Genomic DNA, 20908 nt, shown 5'->3' with positions numbered 1-20908 from the left:
TTTTCCCCATAAGAAATAATGGAAATAAAATTAATCCGTGCAAGACACCCAAAAGTATGAAAAAAAATTTTTTTTACCACAAAAAAAATGTTAATTTTAGTACACACAAACTGAAAAAGGCATGCACAATTACATGACACTTACTTTTATTGAAGATCTGGTGATGATTGATGGGATGGGAGGAGGGGAGAGAGAGTGTTAGTGTTTAGAAGGGGAATCCCCTTCCATTAGGACTTGAGGTAGCAAGTCCTTTTCCGGGGTTACTTCCCTTCTTCTTTTAATGCCACTAGGACCAGCTTCAGAGTCACTGGACCTCTGTCGCACAACAAATCTGTCCATAGAGCTCTGTACCTCCCGTTCCTTTACGATTTGTCTAAAATGGGCCATAACATTGTCATTGAAATAGTCACCAGCACGGCTTGCAACAGCTGTGTCAGGGTGATTTTCATCCATAAAGGTTTGCAGTTCAACCCACTGTGCACACATTTCCTTAATTTTTGAAGTAGGCACAATGGATTCCACAACTGGCATAGGCTTCTCAGGGTTAGCCCCAAACCCTTCAAAATCTTTCTTAATTTCCATACTAATTCTCACCCTTTTTACCACAGGGTTGGCACTAGAAGCTTTCTTGGGGCCCATGGTCACTTATTTTCCAGAAACAGCACCGAAAACACTGTAATAATACGAAATATTCCGAGTGTATGCTTGAATGTTACCGCGGAGGCTGGCTGGTAAACAATGGGACGGGCGGCACATGTGAGGCTGGCTGAGGCCGCACATTGGACGCGTCTCGGACGAAGGTCGCTGAGCGGGTTTTTGTCCACTATGCGGGGCAAAATTTTAGCGAACAAAGCGTTCGCTATGCGGATTGTTCGCTATGCAAGGCGTTCGCTATGCGGGGGTCCACTGTATATATATATATTTTTTTTTTTTTTTTTTTTTTTTTTTCAACAAGTCGGCCGTTTCCCACCGAGGCAGGGTGACCCAAAAATGAAAGAAAATCCCCAAAAAGAAAATACTTTCATCATCATTCAACACTTTCACCACACTCGCACATTATCACTGTTTTTGCAGAGGTGCTCAGAATACAACAGTCTAGAAGCATACACATATAAAGATACACAACATATCCCTCCAAACTGCCAATATCCCAAACCCCTCCTTTAAAGTGCAGGCATTGTACTTCCCATTTCCAGGACTCAAGTCCGACTATATGAAAATAACCGGTTTCCCTGAATCCCTTCACTAAATATTACCCTGCTCACACTCCAACAGATCGTCAGGTCCCAAGTACCATTCGTCTCCATTCACTCCTATCTAACACGCTCACGCACGCTTGCTGGAAGTCCAAGCCCCTTGCCCACAAAACCTCCTTTACCCCCTCTCTCCAACCCTTTCGAGGACGACCCCTACCCCGCCTTCCTTCCCCTATAGATTTATATGCTTTCCATGTCATTCTACTTTGATCCATTCTCTCTAAATGACCAAACCACCTCAACAACCCCTCTTCTGCCCTCTGACTAATACTTTTATTAACTCCACACCTTCTCCTAATTTTCACACTCCGAATTTTCTGCATAATATTTACACCACACATTGCCCTTAAACAGGACATCTCCACTGCCTCCAACCATCTCCTCGCTGCATATATATATATATATATATATATATATATATATATATATATATATATATATATATATATATATATATATATATATATATATATATATATATATATATATATATATATATATATATATATATATATATATATATATATATATATATATATATATATATATATATATATATATATATATATATATATAGATATATATATATATATATATAAAGCAGGGGGGGATATAGTGTTGGAGAAGTTGGTACTTTTGTTTAATAAATGTATGAAAGAGGGGAAGGTACCTTTGGATTGGCGGAAAGCATGTATAGTCCCTTTATATAAAGGGAAAGGGGACAAAAGAGATTGTAAAAATTATAGAGGAATAAGTTTACTGAGTATACCAGGAAAAGTATACGGTAGGGTTATAATTGAAAGAATTAGAGGTAAGACAGAATGTAGAATTGCGGACGAGCAAGGAGGTTTCAGAGTGGGTAGGGGATGTGTAGATCAAGTGTTTACATTGAAGCATATATGTGAACAGTATTTAGATAAAGGTAGGGAAGTTTTTATTGCATTTATGGATTTAGAAAAGGCATATGATAGAGTGGATAGAGGAGCAATGTGGCAGATGTTGCAAGTATATGGAATAGGTGGTAAGTTACTAAATGCTGTAAAGAGCTTTTATGAGGATAGTGAGGCTCAAGTTAGGGTGTGTAGAAGAGAGGGAGAATACTTCCCGGTAAAAGTAGGTCTTAGACAGGGATGTGTAATGTCACCATGGTTGTTTAATATATTTATAGATGGGGTTGTAAAAGAAGTAAATGCTAGGGTGTTCGGGAGAGGGGTGGGATTAAATTATGGGGAATCAAATTTAAAATGGGAATTGACACAGTTACTTTTTGCTGATGATACTGTGCTTATGGGAGATTCTAAAGAAAAATTGCAAAGGTTAGTGGATGAGTTTGAGAATGTGTGTAAAGGTAGAAAGTTGAAAGTGAACATAGAAAAGAGTAAGGTGATGAGGGTATCAAATGATTTAGATAAAGAAAAATTGGATATCAAATTGGGGAGGAGGAGTATGGAAGAAGTGAATGTTTTTCAGATACTTGGGAGTTGACGTGTCGGCGGATGGATTTATGAAGGATGAGGTTAATCATAGAATTGATGAGGGAAAAAAGGTGAGTGGTGCATTGAGGTATATGTGGAGTCAAAAAACGTTATCTATGGAGGCAAAGAAGGGAATGTATGAAAGTATAGTAGTACCAACACTCTTATATGGATGTGAAGCTTGGGTGGTAAATGCAGCAGCGAGGAGACGGTTGGAGGCAGTGGAGATGTCCTGTCTAAGGGCAATGTGTGGTGTAAATATTATGCAGAAAATTCGGAGTGTGGAAATTAGGAGAAGGTGTGGAGTTAATAAAAGCATTAGTCAGAGGGCAGAAGAGGGGTTGTTGAGGTGGTTTGGTCATTTAGAGAGAATGGATCAAAGTAGAATGACATGGAAAGCATATAAATCTATAGGGGAAGGAAAGAGGGGTAGGGGTCGTCCTCGAAAGGGTTGGAAAGAGGGGGTAAAGGAGGTTTTGTGGGTGAGGGGCTTGGACTTCCAGCAAGCGTGCATGAGCGTGTTAGATAGGAGTGAATGGAGACGAATGATACTTGGGACCTGACGATCTGTTGGAGTGTGAGCAGGGTAATATTTAGTGAAGGGATTCAGGGAAACCGGTTATTTTCATATAGTCGGACTTGAGTCCTGGAAATGGGAAGTACAATGCCTGCACTTTAAAGGAGGGGTTTGGGATATTGGCAGTTTGGAGGGATATGTTGTGTATCTCTATACGTATATGCTTCTAAACTGTTATATTCTGAGCACCTCTGCAAAAGCAGTGATAATGTGTGAGTGTGGTGAAAGTGTTGAATGATGATGAAAGTATTTTCTTTTTGGGGATTTTCTTTCTTTTTTTTTGGGTCACCCTGCCTCGGTGGGAGACGACCGACTTGTTGAAAAAATATATATATATATATATATATATATATATATATATATATATATATATATATATATATATATATATATATATTCAACAAACCGGCCATATCCCACCAAGGTAGGGTGGCCCAAAAAGAAAAACGAAAGTTTCTCTTTTTAAATTTAGTAATTTATACAGGAGAAGGGATTACTAGCCCCTTGCTCCTATATATATATCTATGTATATAATGATAATAAATTTACGTTAAGAATGATTAGTCTTTGTTACTGCATGCATCACACTTAATATTTATGCATAATGTAGCACCTGTGATTGTTAGATAAAATACTTCAAGCAATTCTTCAAGCCTAAATAGCCAAAATATTGATCTTAAGATCTCTAGAAAAGCTTACATAATAGTCTAAACAAGCTGAGATTCATGATCACCGCACTGAATAAAATATGTTTGGTGCATGAGTAGTCCTGCAGTAGTCATGTAAGGCTATGGGAATGGCAGGCAATTAGGCACAATCCAAGGAAGAGAATAACATCAAGATCAAGAGACCCTCACCGGGAACAAGGCACCGCCATTTAGGGTTAACCATACATGTGTAATCACAACTTAAGTAACTACAAGTATTGTTCACCTTGGCGATAGCGTTGTATGAAGCCATGGCACGCACCCACTTGCAGAGTCCCTCGGCTGCACTTGATGCCTTAGCTACTGATGCTGGATCAAACTCTGGCAGACGAACATATTCTTTATTTATTTTATCCATGACCGAATCAGGAATATTATCCTTATCATAATCCCTCAACTGCTGCAGAAAACTCATGTCACCCAAGAGACGCTTGCTGGGGCCCCAGAAGTCAAATGTCTGCAAGGAAAAAAACAAAAATGCTAAAACTTGATTGAACATACGAGGTGTGAAAACTGCCTGGTTGTATCCCTAGTGTGTCATCAGCGACTTATACTGTGATGCATTTTAAATACTTCAAAACCTTGTCATATTGCAAAAATTGCTGTAAAAGAGTCACAAACTTACAAACACCGCAAGTTACAAACATCCGTATTTACAAACCAAGCACTAACGAGGCACTTACAAACGAGACATGTAGTAACTAATTTGTTTTACGTGCACTGAACTTCAATAAAAACGAGTTTGAAACATAGCTTTTCTTCTATAAAATCTACTTTAAAGAAGTTGAAATACTGTGAATATAACTTTGTAAGTTGAAACACCAGGCATAAAACTTGTTTGTAAGTTGCAACACCAGGAATACATCTTTATTAGTTGCAACACCAAGAATACATCTTTATTAGTTGCAACACTAAGAATGCAACAAATTGCTTGTAAGTTGAAGCGCTGGGAATGCAACTTGTTCATAACTTGAAACACCAGGAACATAACTTGTTTGTAAGATGAAACACTAGGAACTTGCTTGTATATTATGTGAGTCTTGTGTTATAGTAATTTGCTGCTGAATAAACATGGCTGTAAATGACAGATATTAAATTTAGCTCTGGATTAATGCTGGCAAACATTCAGGCAATTATGAATGTAGAAATTTAATGGTAAGGAGATATTATTGATCTTAATTTCATAGTATATACAGTTAAGCTTTCATCAAAAAATGTGGTACCCTATTATCTAAAAAATGTGGTGGCCTTATATCTAAAAATTGTGAGGTGGTAAAAATGGAACGTAATAACAGTTTTCTAACTTACAAGTTAATTCAGCAAGAATTATTACCTGAGACAAGTTATTAAAGATAATAAGATTAGTTTATTATAGCTGATTACAGGTGTGTTAGAGTTATGCTAATGTTATATAGAGGTTAAACAGGTGGTGTAAATTATTCACTATAGAAAGCGAGGTTCAACAAGAGCACTAAATGATAATTCAGTATGTGAAGAGGTTCCAAGACCTTTCAACACCTTCAGTTATAAGGGGAATCATGCACTGTATATTTTTAAGGGAATAATGTACCCATGCATGGGTATACAAGAACCCAAGCATGGGTATGCAAGTACCTAAGCATGGGTATAAAAGTACACATACCCATTCAATCAAGCAAACATCCAATACCTGTATTTAATTTTCATTATATTTTTGGGGAAGTAATAAACCTGTAGAGAGTGAGAGGTAAACAAGAATGATACGTGGAAGAGGGGTCACTCTTGCTCCTGTGATCAAGAAGCTGTCGTAAGCACAAAGGCACCTGTATCAGAAAACAAGAAACTTGTATCAATAGTCGGCACTGTAGACTGGTTGTGACTTCACAGCAAGCAAGTCTTCAAGGATTCGTATTGCATATAAAATAATATCAAACTCATGAATGTTAGATCAATTTCATAACATGATTTTACAACCAAAACGAGTGATATTTTGTATTAATACAGTAAAAATGCAAGAAAAGGAGAAATAAAAGTGGTGAGTAAAAGCAGCCTTCATGGAAAACCTGGAAGCATTCTATAACAAATGGGAAAATAAAAAGTCTGGGCTGGATGGTATCGCCCTTGGTGCTTTCCATGTAGTCAGAAACTGTAAGGCTGGAGATGCTGCCCCTGTAGTCAGTAAATGTGGGGCTGATAGTGCTGTCCTGGTAGACAGTAATGGTGAAGCTGGAGGTGCTGTCCTGGGAGACAGTAATGGTGAGGGTGGAGATGCTGTCCAGGTAGTCGGTAAATGTAAGCAGGAGGGAATGCATATAAATGACCTCGAGGGAGGAGCTGTAGTGAGGAAACAAGTGTAGTCAAGGACAAGATAAAACCAATATTACAAACTAGTAATACCACAGGAGATAGCAAACAAGGGGACTCCACTAGCATTAGTGAGGATACATTACCAAAAACAACTGGTGAGAGCCCCATTGTTAGTGCTAGTGAGGATAGGAAAGAGACAGGTAAACATGCACCAACAGGGAATACAGTCACAGAAACCCAAGCCTGTGCACATACTATGCACTTGGTATCTACAGGCATGGGAAATCTGGAAAAACAGATGGGACGTGCAACTTTGACCACACACTTACAGAGGTACAAAAAAATACAGATAAGAGCAGCATGCCTTATACTATGCATAGCATTACGGGCTGGCTTAAAATTAACTTAAGATTAACTAAGCAATGATGAAATCAGTGAAAAACATTAATGTAAACTGATTACTATAAAGCAGTGAGTAACAAAGACAGGTCATATGCATGCAACTAGAATGGAGTATTCTGTTAGGTAGTGTATTTAAAAAATAATAAAGTTAGATTGGGTTTTAGGTTTAACATTTATGTGATATAATTGTGAGAAACATTTAAGATATCACATTAGAAAATTCTACTGAATTTACAACAATGCATGCAACCATATGACCTGTCTTTGTAACTCACTTGTGCTTTATAAATCAGTGCACTTAAAAATGACGTGCCCTTCCTGTAAGCTTTTCACCCTGAAATATGTCCCTCTTTAGTACAGGAAAGACTGTGCTATAACTTAAATTGCCAGGTACACCATCTAAAGGGCATGGGAAAACCTGGGTAGCCACAGCCACTCAAGAGGGAGAGGTTTTTTTAGTGCCAGGAAGGAAAAAAACTGGCAGGAAATGGCAGAAATCGTACACCAAATCCAGTCATTTCTGGAGTGGAATCACAGTCGATGGCCTCCACTCCAAACCAACAGATACAGATACTAATGCCGGAAAAAAAAGTCCCCCCCAGTACCACCAATACCACCAGTCCGATGACATTCTTCTTTGCAAATATACAGAGTCTAATGCCAGCAATGAACAACAAAATACCTTTCATCCGTGGATGCTTGCAGAGGCAAATGCAATGTTTGCAGCTTTCACAGAGACCCACATAAAGGATCACTTGAACAACGAAATATGGATTCCAGGTTACAACCTATACAGATGCGACAGAGTGAACAGGCAAAAGGGGGGGATGGGGGTTGGCCTGTATATCGCAGTCACTTGTTTGCACAGAACTGCTTAGTGCCTCAAATGATGTAGTGGAAGTTTTAGCAGTAAAGATCGAGAACCAAAACCTAGTCATTGTGGTAGTCTACAAGCCTCCGGATGCAACATCCCAGCAATTCCAGGAACAGCTGTTAAAAATTGACCACTGTCTGGAAAATCTGCCAGCTTCTGCCCCCTACATCTTGCTCCTGGGGGATTTCAACTTAAGGCACCTAAAATGGAGGAATATAGCAAATAATGTTGTTGCAGTGATAACACCAGGAGGTAGCTCTGACGAAGACTCACACACACACGAGCTTTTAAATCTCTGCACAAAATTCAACTTAAACCAGCAAATAATAGAGCCTACTAGACTGGAGAATACACTAGACCTCATCTTCACTAACAATGATGATCTGATACGAAATGTCACCATATCAAAAACAATATACTCAGATCACAACATAATCGAGGTTCAGACATGAATGCGCGGAGCCCCAGACCGACATAATGAGATTAGTCACGAGGGAGCCTTCACCAAATTCAACTTCAATAGCAAGAACATAAAGTGGGACAAAGTAACCCAAGTCCTAACCAATATTAGCTGGGAAGATAGACTAAGCAACACAGACCCCAACATTGCATCTATCGCAGCTGCTAGAAAAATGACAGGATGGATAATAAGAACCTTCAAAACTAGGGATGCCAAGCCCATGATGACACTCTTCAGATCACTTTTTCTATCTAGCCTGGAATATTGCTGCACACTAACAGCACCTTTCAAGGCAGGTGAAATTGCTGACCTAGAAAATGTACAGAGAACCTTCACAGCGTGCATAACGGAGATAAAACACCTCAATTGCTGGGAGCGCTTGAAGTTCCTGAACCTGTATTCCCTGGAACGCAGGCTGGAGAGATGCATGATTATATACACCTGGAAAATCCTAGAGGGACTAGTACCGAACTTGCACACGAAAATCACCCGCAACGAAAGCAAAAGACTTGGCAGACGATGTAACATCCCCCCAATGAAAAGCAGGGGTGTCACTAGCACGTTAAGAGACAATACAATAAGTGTCAGGGGCCCGAGACCATTCAACTTCCTCGAAGCATACATAAGGGAATCACCAACAGACCCCTGGCAGTCTTCAAGCTGGCATTGAAAAAGCACCTAAAGTCAGCACCTGACCAGCTGGGCTGTGGCTCGTACGTTGGATTGCTTGCAGCCAGCAGTAACAGCCTGGTTGATCAGGCTCTGATCCACCAGGAGGCCTGGTCACAGACCAGGCCGTGGGGGCGTTGATCCCAGGAACTCTCTCCAGGTAAACTCCAGGGAGCAACCACTTCCCTGGCCACGTGTAGTAGATAAGCTGGGAATGTAGGTTTGAAAAAGCTCCTCTATAGGCGAAATATAAGAGAGGCCTATATAAATTTCTTTGCTTAAGATTTGTAGCCTCATTCTTATTGGCATAGATGTGCTTATCTCATAAATGAAGTTCAAATTTATGTATCACATACGATGTTTTTCCGCTCGTCTACAACGTAGTATTGCCACTATCCCTTGTCATGTAACAAGTCTTAATTTGAATGTGAGTAGACGGTAAGATGTTGTAAGGGAGATAGACGGGGTTACAGCACACTTGATCAAAGAAACTTAAGGCTGCTAGTTTGTCAAATTTCAGCACTTTATGGACTTGTCTTTGTGCTTTCTTTTAATATGGCTGTGTAGTATATTTGTGTTTGTTTGCAATCCTGTCATTACAATTTCGTGAGTCATATTTATGTTTTGTTTCGCAGTAGAGTAATGGATTTTGTAACCATGGCTACACGAGGCTATATTATCTGTCCAGAGAGTTTTTGTTATAATTGTGATGAAATTTTCATTTGGAATCAACGAAGAAATACTGCACAGTCAACAAAAAGGTTACTTCGCATAATCCGGAATGAAAGTCATGGGCTCCCCATAGGGTCTGTTCTGTTTGTGATTAAGAACTGAGGAACTGGACTAAAGGTACAAAAAAATTGGTGTTCCAATAATTTGGAAATGTTTTGCTCAATGGTGAAGTTTTGTTCGTGTGAATACATACTATGTGAGCTCTAAAAACCATACCCCCGGCCGGGATTGAACCCGCGGTCATAGAGTCTCAAAACTCCAACCCGTCGCGTTAGCCACTAGACCAGCTAGCCACAATAAGATTCATCCAACTAGGTATATTTCTACACCATAGGAAAGTTAGCACAGGCCCCTCTGTGACCACAAATGCAAGTTTTTACAGATGAATCTCCAGCTAGCGTGGCCACGCTAGCTGGAGATTCGTCTGTAAAAACTTGCATTTGTGGTCACAGAGGTGCCTGTGCTAACTTTCCTATGGTGTAGAAATATACCTAGTTGGATAAATCTTATTGTGGCTAGTTGGTCTAGTGGCTAACGCGACGGGTTGGAGTTTTGAGACTCTATGACCGCGGGTTCAATCCCGGCCGGGGGTATGGTTTATTTGCAATCGTGTCATTACGATTTCTTGAGTCAAGTCTCGGTGAGCTCTCTTTGAAACCGAACTAACGACGCCATCTCCTGAGCAACTCTACCAGCAGCTTCAGGAGCTGAAGGAGGCCAGATACGGCGATCGACTGAGGAAAAACAAGAGGATTCGTAATAATCCTCCTGTCGTGAATCCTCAGGTCAAGAAAGGAAGCTGCACAGTGGCTGGGCAGAATGAAACGAAACTGAGGATCAAGAGGACTAATGAAGAGGCAGAAACAATGAAGATCCAGAAGACTGCTGTGGAAACTTCCAACCCATTCTCAGTGCTGCCTGACAAATGTGAGCCAACTAATGGGAACGACACGACGTTACCAATATTCTTACCAAAGAAGGCAAGAACATTGTGTTTGTTGGAGAAAGTCAGATTAGGTACATGGATAAGACTTTCTGCTTGAAGGATAGGAGTAAGAGACAGAGGGTTTGCTTTCCTGGGACTGGGATGGAGAATATTTTAGGCTGACTTACCCGCATTATAAGTGGTAATGGGATCAATCCCATTATCTACCTCAGTGCTGGAAGCAATGATGTCAACAAACATAGAAGTAAGGATTTATTTAAAAGGTATAAGACACAATAAACACAACTGCCAAGAAGGGAGAGCACACCCTGTTATGTGTAGCATTTTCCCCTAGGAGGGGTGGTGGAAATGAATGGCCTTCCAATGCAATTAGTATTAACTGCTGACTGGACAAATACTGTAATGATAATACTGTACCATTCATAGATAACTGGGACCACTTTTAAGGTAGAAAAGACATGTATGCCAGGGATGGGGTTCACTTATCTAGGGCAGGTGTGGGTGTTCTGTTTAGTTCTCTAAAGGGAGTTATTAGGGCTTTAAAGTAAGAATTGTTAGGGGTAAGTGCTTTGGAAGTGGAAAAAAATGGGTTATGAAAATATTGTCATAAGCTTTGATGTCATGAGTAACAGGGATGACAGTCATCAAGTAACACTGGATAAAGATGATAACAGAAACTGTAGAAAAGCTCAATAGGGGAAAGGTACAGAACAAAAACAATCTTAATTTGATTAATAGTTGAGGTGACAGGAATAAAATTAATGATCAACATTTGTTTCCATGTGCGGGAAATACTGATATTATTGCAATAACTGAAACATGTTTAATTTAAAGAGTTACATCATGATTGACGAATTCAACATTCAAGGGTTTTAGATATTTTATGTTAATAAAAATAACGAGAAGGAGTAGAGCTATATGTCCAGGATAACTTGAGATGTTGCATAAAAACAGGTATAAAAATTGATTAATTAGACACCAAATCTCTGTCAGTAGAATTTATAGGAAAAGAAAAATTTAATTTTGGTGTTATATATAGACACCCTAACTTAGACAGCGACACAAGGAGAATTCTTTTGGAGTGAAATTCTGTGGACTTCTAGACATAACATATTAATTGTAAAGGATTTTAACTTTAGTCAAATAGACGGGAATACTTTGACCGGAAATTTAAGAGTCCAGTGACTTCCTGGAACTAGGTCATGTCTGCTTTTTGAAGCAATTTGTAACAGAACCTACCAGAGGTGACAGTCTGCTAGACCGGGTTTTGTAAAATAAGGAAACCCTCGTTAACTATCGGGAGATCACTGAGGTACTTGCCAGAACTGATCACATATTCCTTACTTTTAATGTACCAGGGAATACGAAAAAGTCCTCGATTTTGGTTGTCTCTTATAATGGACTTAGGGTACTTGTTTAATCTCGACTGGGGATATCTATCGAAGGTTTCTTCTGAAGATAATATAATAACGATAAGAACTGCAATAACTTTTTTCATAATATTTAATATATTCAAAGTATATATGTACTCCAGAGAGAAATAAGGTCAAATAACAACGACTGCAAATGAATGAATGGGAGACTAACGCATCTATTAGGAAAAAAAAGAGGAATTTATATGCGCATCAAAAGAAAGGATAATCTTACTGACCAATATGTTCATTTTAAAAGATAAGTAAAATAAGGGATTAAACAGACTTGTTAGCGGCTACGATCCAACTTGCATTCTTTAACTGCTTGTAAATATAATTCGTCGTGGGATACGATAATCATATATTACAATTACTTAATTTGTTTCCCTCAGGGTCTGGATAATTTTTGTTTGCTGGGATATCATTTAAGTCTTCTTGTTTGAAAACTGACAAGAAATAACCATTAAAAATAGAGCTGCTCAGACCTAGTTTTTAGTGGTCCCTTTTTCCCTATTCTTTGTCCTATTCATTGAAAGAGCCCTTTTGGATTTATCTATGATTCTCTAGCTACTTTAGTTTCATAGTCACGTTTTGTCTTCTTAACTCGTCAGTAAAAACTGGTGCTTTGCCGGAGATGTAGAATATAGCTAACGTAATTCGTAGATTTAAATCAGGGAATAAGATAGTTCAATCAAATATCCGTTCAATAAGCCTGACGTCTATATTAGGCAAATTATTAAAATTAATTAGAGCTGATATTATTAAAATTCACCTTAATGAGCACAATTTGTTTAATGAATCTCAGCTTGGATTCACGAGAGATCGTTCCTGCCTGAAGACTTTTCTGACATTCTTTGAGGCAGTAGACAACGATAAAGAATTTGATGTAGTTTATTTGGATTTGAGTAAAGACTTCGATAGAGTACCTTATAAAAGACTGTTAAGAAAAGTAGCAGCTCATGGTATAGGAGGCAAATTCTAACATGAATCGAGGCACAGCTAACCAATAGGAGGCAGAGAATTTGCATTAATGGGGGTCAAGTCTGCGTGGTGACCTGTCATTATTGGCATTCCACAAGGATCAGTTTTGGGCCCAATATTGTTAATAATTTACAATAATGATCTTGATAAAAGAATAGTGAATGACATGAAAAAATTAGCTGACACAAAAATAGGCTGAATGATTAATCCTGAAGAGGATATCATTTAACTCCAGCAGGATGTGGACAAATTAATGTCTTGGTCTAAAAAGTGGCAGATGCAGTTTAATGGATGGATGCATTATACATGATCGTTAACAGCTGACTAAGTTCCATCTTACATTCTTTAAGTACCCTGGAAAACAGTTCGTCGGGTCCATGGGATTTATTTTGTTTCAGTTTATCTATCTGTTTTTGGTAACCATGTCCCTAATGACAGAAGTAGTACTTAATTTGAATTCTTCGAGAGCTGAATAATTGTTAATTGCTGGGATATCGTTTACATCTTCTTGTGTAAAGACTGGCAAGACATAACCATTAAATAGAGAACACATTTCCTGTTCATTATCAGTTAGTTATCTATCCTCAGTTCTCGGCGGTCCCACTTTTTTCCTGACTTTTGTCCTATACAATTGAAAGAACCCTTTTGGATTAGTCTTGGATTCATTAGCAACCTTAATTTCGTAGTTGTGTTTAGCCTTTCTAATCTCCTGTTTACTTCTCTTTTAACCTGGACGTACTGCACCTATAAATTCCTCTTTTCCTCTCCTAACTGATGCTTTAGTCTTCTATTCGTGCATTTGGGATCGTTATTATTTGACCTAATTTCTCTCTGGGGAACATATATTCTGAGCACGTTGTATCTTATTAAAAAAAATAATCATTGGTGCAGATCCCTTCGTTATCGTATGATCATCGTCAATAAAGTCATTAGCTAGATTACCCCAGTAGAGACTAGACAGGTGTTCCCTAGGTCCATTATAATCGGCAGTATTAAAGATAAATAATTTGTGATCACTTGCACCAAGTTAATCAGTGATCTCCAGATTATTTATGAGGGTTTCTTCATTTGTGTCCATAGCTTCCACTAGCCCTACGATCTGATGTTCTCGGACAACAGTTGGGATAGACAAAGTTTCCGTATTACATAGTGGCTAGGATAACAGAACTATGAGTCTACAGTGGTGTCAGAAAAATGGCCAAATAGAAGACTTACCTAACTTACGAAATCGTAATGACACGATTCCAAACAAACCATACCATGGGTGAGGTTAGAACCCGCGGTCAGAGAGTCGTAAAACTCCAGACCAATGAGTTAGTCACTGGGCCAGCTAGCTACAATAAGATTCATCCAACTAGGTATATTTCTACACCATAGGAAGGTTAGCATAGGCACCAGTGGCTAACGCATTAGTCTGGAGTTTTGTGACTCTCTGACAACGGGTTCTAACCCCACCCGTGGTATGGTTTAGAAGACTCATGCTAGGGACAAGGAAATGAGTATGAGAATGTGATTAATTAAGAAAAATCTTTTGCTTCCTCTATACATTTAATCTGGCTTAATGAAGCAATTTGTTATAGTTTAACTACGACATGATATGAATAGATGGAAGGCTTGAAGAAGACGTATCTGTTGGGCCAGGTATAAGTAAACTTTTTATGAATGGGAATTTTAATTCCTCTCCTCTTGATAATGAAAAAGTGTTATATATTGGCTTTATAGATGCTATAAGAAGCTCTTAGGTAACTCTAAAGACCCAAACTACAAAGATATGAACAGGATTTTGTAGAAGAGAAAGATTATAAGATGTAATGTCCTGAATGACTCACGAAATCGTAATGACACGATTGCAAACAAACCATACCACGGGCGGGGGTAGAACCCGCGATCAGAGAGTCTCAAAACTCCAGACCATCGCGTTAGCCACTGGGCCAGCTAGCCACAATAAGATTCGTCCAACTAGGTATATTTATACACCATAGGAAGGTTAGCATAGGCACCACTGTGACCACAAATGCAAGATTTTACAGACGAATCTCCAGCTAGCGTGGCCATGACGAACTCTAGCTCAAGTCCCCTCAAAGCCATCAACATGACTCACAGTGGTGCCTATGTTAACCTTCCTATGGTGTAGAAATATACCTAGTTGGACGAATCTTATTGTGGCTAGCTGGTCCAGTGGCTAACGCAACGGTCTGGAGTTTTGAGACTCTTTGATTGAGGGTTCTATCCCCGCCCGTGGTATGGTTTTTATCCTGAATGTTTATTTGGTCTATTTTCAGAAAATTTAGGAGCTTTGAATTAAGTGCAGTGTAAAAGGTTTCACCAGGATATTCTATATAGGAAACGAAAAGAAGTAACATGCGATGTTTTGAAGGGGAAGTCAGAAATTTAACAAGAAGGAATCTGGAACTTCATAGATGTAAATTGTATAAATATTTTAAATGGTTTTGGATAGCTTCAATAAATATATGACATGATAACAACAGTCAAAGTATCTCAAACAATTTTAGCAAGTCACACTTTGTAGACTTGTGTATAATCTGAATAGTTTCCAGTAACGGAAACTTACCGCTTTTACGCTGCTGTTCTTCAGCTTGTCTGGCTTGATCTCGAGCATAACACAGACGGCAGCCATCACCAGCTTGATGGCGTGGGGAGGGTTCTTCATGCTCTTTACCACAGTGATGTCTGCCGGTTTCAGCGTATTCAATGCTTCAACGGCTTCTGCAGGACGTAAAAAAAAATGATCACAACACGAATTCTCTCAGTTTCATATTTGTGAATAACAAGGCAAGTGTTATATGTTAACAAGTGATTTTATTTTCAGTGAAAATTTTTGAAATGACCTTATTCTGATCTGGTATGGGACCGGGCAGCGAGAACGATGAACCCCGAATTCATCAGATATGATGAATAAGATACATGTGCAACACTAGGTATATTTTCTGACCAAAGTTTAGCAAGCACTCCAGGCTTCATTAATAGAACAGAGGGATGAATTACAGTCTTTGAGACAATAGATGATGTATAATGAGATTATTTGGTATTCTGGTAGCGGGTGGTTAAATGATAAACTTCTTCGGAGGCTTCTTCGTTTATTGTTAAGTCGTAGGTGGGTTACAGGCTTGTGTGTTGTGCCCATGGCCCGGGAGGGCCATCCCACGAGAGAGAGCTAGGAGTACTTGCGTGTTCCTGCTAGGCCGCTGTGTGAGTGAGGCGGAGGCATGGGCCGGCAGGCTGAAGTGGCAAGGCCTCTAGGTGGCAGCACCAGCATGACACGAAATATGAACTAAGCTGGCAGACAGCACGGGCTGTCTGCGCAGACAGTACAGGCTGTCTACATACGCTCGGCCACCTACCGCTCGTCGTCCCGACGCGACAATACTGGTGGTAAAAGAAACTCGGTTCTCTCTCTCGTAGGAACAGGGCACAGAACACAAAATAAAAACATATGTATACATATGAACATGGACATAAAACTTTCTACAGGGAGGGAAGAAAAAAACATGTGGGGTGTACTAAACATTGTGGTCAAAGGCAGTGAGCGTCGATGGGCATCACTGCACGCCTTCCTGCGTCTGGACAGATATTGCAACACAGGAGACATCGCTGCAGCTGAGCTGTGACGTAACAGGGTACGGTCTCCTCGGGAACGGTGAAGCAGTCATCGTAGGAGTCGCTGCAGGTTTTCACTCAACCTGGGGCACGACATGCTGGTGCCCTCGAGCGAGGCGTCGACAAAACTCGGCAACAGGGCAGGACTTCTGGCGACTCAGGAGGACACTTCTCGACTGGTACTCTCGCTGGGCTGTCACTGCCGGCGAGCGTGGAGCGAGTTGTGGAGCGAGTCGTGGCAGAGACGACTGGGCAAAACATCTGGGAGTCGTAACATCATACACCAGACTGCAGTGAGAGAGCTAGCAGTCAAAGTGACATCATCTTTGTGCAGGCTGCTCACTGAAGCTTGTGACACGAGGCTGACACAGCCCCTGCCGACAGGCCTGACTGTGGCTTAACGAGTATCATCTCTCGACAGTTGGAGTTATAGCAGAGGTTAGTCTAAGCGTCCCCAGACTTGTTTCTCTACATATAACTGCACTCTGACGGTCTGGAGGTGAAGTGAAACAAATCTCGATGGGAATCGTAGCAGGTACGATTCTGCAGAACATCACGAGCGACGAGCATAAAAGCTTTCTGTACAAGAGGGCTCGGTCACTCGGGGCTGTCTTGACATCAGCTGTCAATCACACTGGTCACACGGGTGACTTAACACAGTGGTGCTACTCAGGTCTGGCTCAGACCTCACTGGACACACAGAAACTTTACACACCCGTGGTACAACATGGCTTAAACTAGCAAATGATGCTTTTCTGTGCATAAAACTGACTAAGACATACTAAAATGTGAGAACACTGACTAAGAGGAATTAACACACGACATATATTTTCTCTCAATCTTCTCGACAATATTAAAATAATTACTAGAAACACTCGATGTGACATCATGTGATGTCAGGCGTGATGACGTCAGCAGACATCTCGAGGTGACGTCAGCAGCACTGTGACGTCAGCAGACATCTCGAGGTGACGTCAGCAGACATCTCGAGGTGACGTCAGCAGACATCTCGAGGTGACGTCACGCAGACATCGTGACGTCATGAAGTCGGGCAGCATCGTGGGTGACGTCAATGTGATGCAGGCAGCAGACCACAGCATGTGGCCTGGGACATCTGGTAACTCACATGGCTGGTAGATCCACGTGACATCGCCCACACCCACATGGCGTCGTGATCCACGTAGTGTCGTGATCTACGTGGCATGCTGGTCCACGTAGCTTCGAGTGACGAACTCTAGCTCAAGTCCCTTCACTGCCGTCAACATGACTCAAGAAATCGTAATGACACGATTGCAAGCAAACCATACCCCCGGCCGGGATTGAACCCGCGATCATAGAGTCTCAAAACTCCAGCCCGTCGCGTTAGCCACTAGACCAGCTAGCCACAATAAGATTCATCCAACTAAGTATATTTCTACACGCGACGGGCTGGAGTTTTTAGACTCTATGACTGCGGGTTCAATCCCGGCCGGGGGTATGGTTTGTTTGCAATCGTGTCATTACGATTTCTTGAGTCATGTTGACAGCAGTGAAGGGACTTGAGCTAGAGTTCGTCACGGCCACGCTAGCTGGAGATTCGTCTGTAAAAACTTGCATTTGTGGTCACAGAGGTGCCTGTGCTAACCTTCCTATGGTGTAGAAATATACCTAGTTGGATGAATCTTATTGTGGCTAGCTGGTTTAGTGGCTAACGCGACGGGCTGGAGTTTTGAGACTCTATGACCGCGGGTTCAATCCCGGCCGGGGGTATGGTTTGTTTGCAATCGTATCATTACGATTTCTTGAGTCTTGACAGTAATGCTATTCTTTTTAACACACCGGTTGTATTCCACTGATGTCTGGTGACCCTACAAATGAGTAAACACTTTCACCGCTATTCATTAAACCAGACACACGATAACACAGTTCAGGGACTGTTCTGAGCTACAACATCCCCACCTCTTTTAGAGTACAGTCGCTGAATTTCCCACCTCCAGTACTCGAGTCCGTACAACCGGTTTCCTTGAATCCCTTCATAAATATTACCTTGCTCACACTCCAACAGTACATCAAATCATAGCTACTAATTCCACTGACTACTATGCGCTCCCACAAACTTGATGGATGTAAATAAACCATACCACAGGCGGGATTTGAACCCGCTGTCAGAGAGGTTTGTTTGCAATCGTGTCATTATGATTTCGTGAGTCTTGATGGATGTATATGTATGTAGCACTTTAAATCTCTACTTCTCCCCTTCAATGTTTCATCGGATGCCCCTCAACCCTCCTTCCTTCCAATCCAGATTTGTAACCCCTCCTAGCAATCCAATATTTCTTCCTTTCTAAATACTACTGAAACGGCTTCAACAACCCTTCAAACGTGACACACCTCAGACACGACATCTCCATTGCCACCGTTCTGCTCGCTGTAATATTGAAAATTCATGTTTTACACCCATATAACAGTATTGGTACCAATAAACTTTAGTACATTGCCATTTTTAGCCTTCAGGGATAAAATTCTATCTTTTACAAAGATGCCTCAGTGCACTTCCAACCTTGTTTCCAACAATGTTGATTATACTATTTGTCTCATCATTCACAGACTCGCAGGCCAACAAGTCTATTCTCAAACATCTAAACATATTTAATTCCTTCGTACTCCCTGCCTCCGACCTGTCGTCTACTCTTGTATTACCTATATTTTAATTGGTTCTCATCATATTCCTCCAGATTTGTTCTCTTTTATATAAACTTCCCAAATTCCTGCTCTAACCTTTGTGTGGAAAATACTGTATATATTTTCCAGAAATACAGTAGTTATATGTAAATAGATGGCCATACTGTATTTAATAAAATTTGTTATAAAAAATGGGAAACTGCACTTGCACAGAAGGGACTCGCCATGTTTGAACTGGTTAGTGAATAATGGAAAGAATTTTTCGTGCTCTAGAGGTTAAAATTGGGCTGACACCTCTCAAATAGGAGGTGAAATTGTTGGATGTGCATTCCTGCATAACTTGAGATATCAGGCGACTGGACAAGACAGCTCCAGGAACCTCAGATAAGTCTGTTTATGTTTAACTCTGGTCAGTGTTATTTTCATGGATAGACAGTGAGGTTTTCTGAGTATGATACAACTTGATCTCCAGTCAAATTGGTGAGTGATTTTAAGATATTCTCCTTCTGTTATGTATATGTGTGTATATATATAATCCTTTATTAATTTAATATACAGTCCACAAATTTATATAATTACCAGAATTCTTGTTGATGCATCTTTCATTTGTAATTAATAGGTCAAGAGTAACTTGTGGATAAGACAGTTGTAGGTATCGAAGGGGGACATTTTTTGTGACCTAGGTGTCCCAAATTCCTACTTGTCTATGTAACTGATAAATAATAATCTTTGTTATCATTTACTGTTATGTACATAATGAGTTACATTCAGATAAATGCAATTTTCCACATTTAATTTGCCCGTTGGTCCTTCTTAAACCGGAGGTAATTAGTGAAGTCATTAATTAGTTAATTACTTAATAATTATATGTGAAATGACAGAAGGAGGTGGATGTTAAGTTCACAAATCTACTTAGCGTGTAGTGGATTATAATTATTACAATATTAATTGCTATGCTCAAGTGTAGCTAATTATATTAATGTGTATAATATTAATTTTGCAAAGCCAAAGTGGCTAGGATTTATATTAATGTATTTGTATAATATTAATTTTGATAAGCCAAGTCTGGCTAAAGGTTTATATTAATGTACAATTAAAATTTATATTATAATTTTCTTACATGTGTAATTACTAAGCTCAAGCATAGCTAGGATTTATTCAAAGATACTATTTACCTATATAAAGTGCAAAATTTAGTACATAATCAGTGTTATTAATTAAGTTGAATTTAATACATTGCATCATGGCTGAAAATGACGAAATTAATATAGAAGACAAACATATGGAATATAGAGCAAAGAAAGCATCATTGCAGGCTAGAAAAAGTCATGTAACCAATGCATATAATAAATGTTCATAATTAATGAATCAAGAAACTGTGAATACTGATGATATAAAATTGTATTTAGATGCTTTAGGGAATAGAATGCTTCATACAAATTATATTACAACAAATATGAAGGAGATTTGTTAGTAAACTGTGTGGATGAGACTGAAGTAGATCTCATGATTAATCAGTATTATGAATTAGAAGAAAAGATTCTTGTAAAAGTCAGGCTTTGAATAAATTAAAATGTGTAAACCAGACAGTTAATCAGTCTGCTCCAACAAATAAGATGTCTTTGCCAAAACTCCCAGAATTATGTTTACCTATATTTAATTCTGGAGAAAATTAGGAGGAGTTTTGGTCAATTTCTAAAGCAGCTGTGCATGACAGGAGTGACCTAGCCTGTGTAACTAAATTATTTTACCTCAAAGGACAGATAAGAGGAGATGCTCACATGCTCATACAAGCCTTTCCCAATATAGATGACTCTTACAAGGAAGCAGTTGACTTGTTGAAGGTCACTTA

At 39.7% G+C, this 20908-nt stretch overlaps 1 protein-coding gene across 1 annotated transcript in view; it reads right to left on the bottom strand.

Annotated features, from left to right (window-relative positions):
* Window positions 1-15499, bottom strand: part of LOC128700454 (dynein axonemal heavy chain 7) — a 166430-nt gene extending 150931 nt beyond the window's left edge. The window contains exons 1-2 of the mRNA XM_070080379.1: window positions 15350-15499; window positions 4242-4472 (exon numbers count right to left, since the gene is read on the bottom strand). Coding sequence (XP_069936480.1) covers window positions 4242-4472; window positions 15350-15448 — 330 coding nt within the window. The 5' untranslated portion in view covers window positions 15449-15499. The remainder of the gene's footprint in view (window positions 1-4241; window positions 4473-15349) is intronic.
* Between the last annotated feature and the right edge of the window lie 5409 nt (window positions 15500-20908).

Source organism: Cherax quadricarinatus, unplaced genomic scaffold (assembly GCF_038502225.1).
Source record: "Cherax quadricarinatus isolate ZL_2023a unplaced genomic scaffold, ASM3850222v1 Contig370, whole genome shotgun sequence".
Lineage (NCBI taxonomy): Eukaryota > Metazoa > Arthropoda > Malacostraca > Decapoda > Parastacidae > Cherax > Cherax quadricarinatus.
The sequence above is the reverse complement of the archived record's forward strand: the minus strand, read 5'-3'. Positions and strand labels throughout refer to the sequence as shown.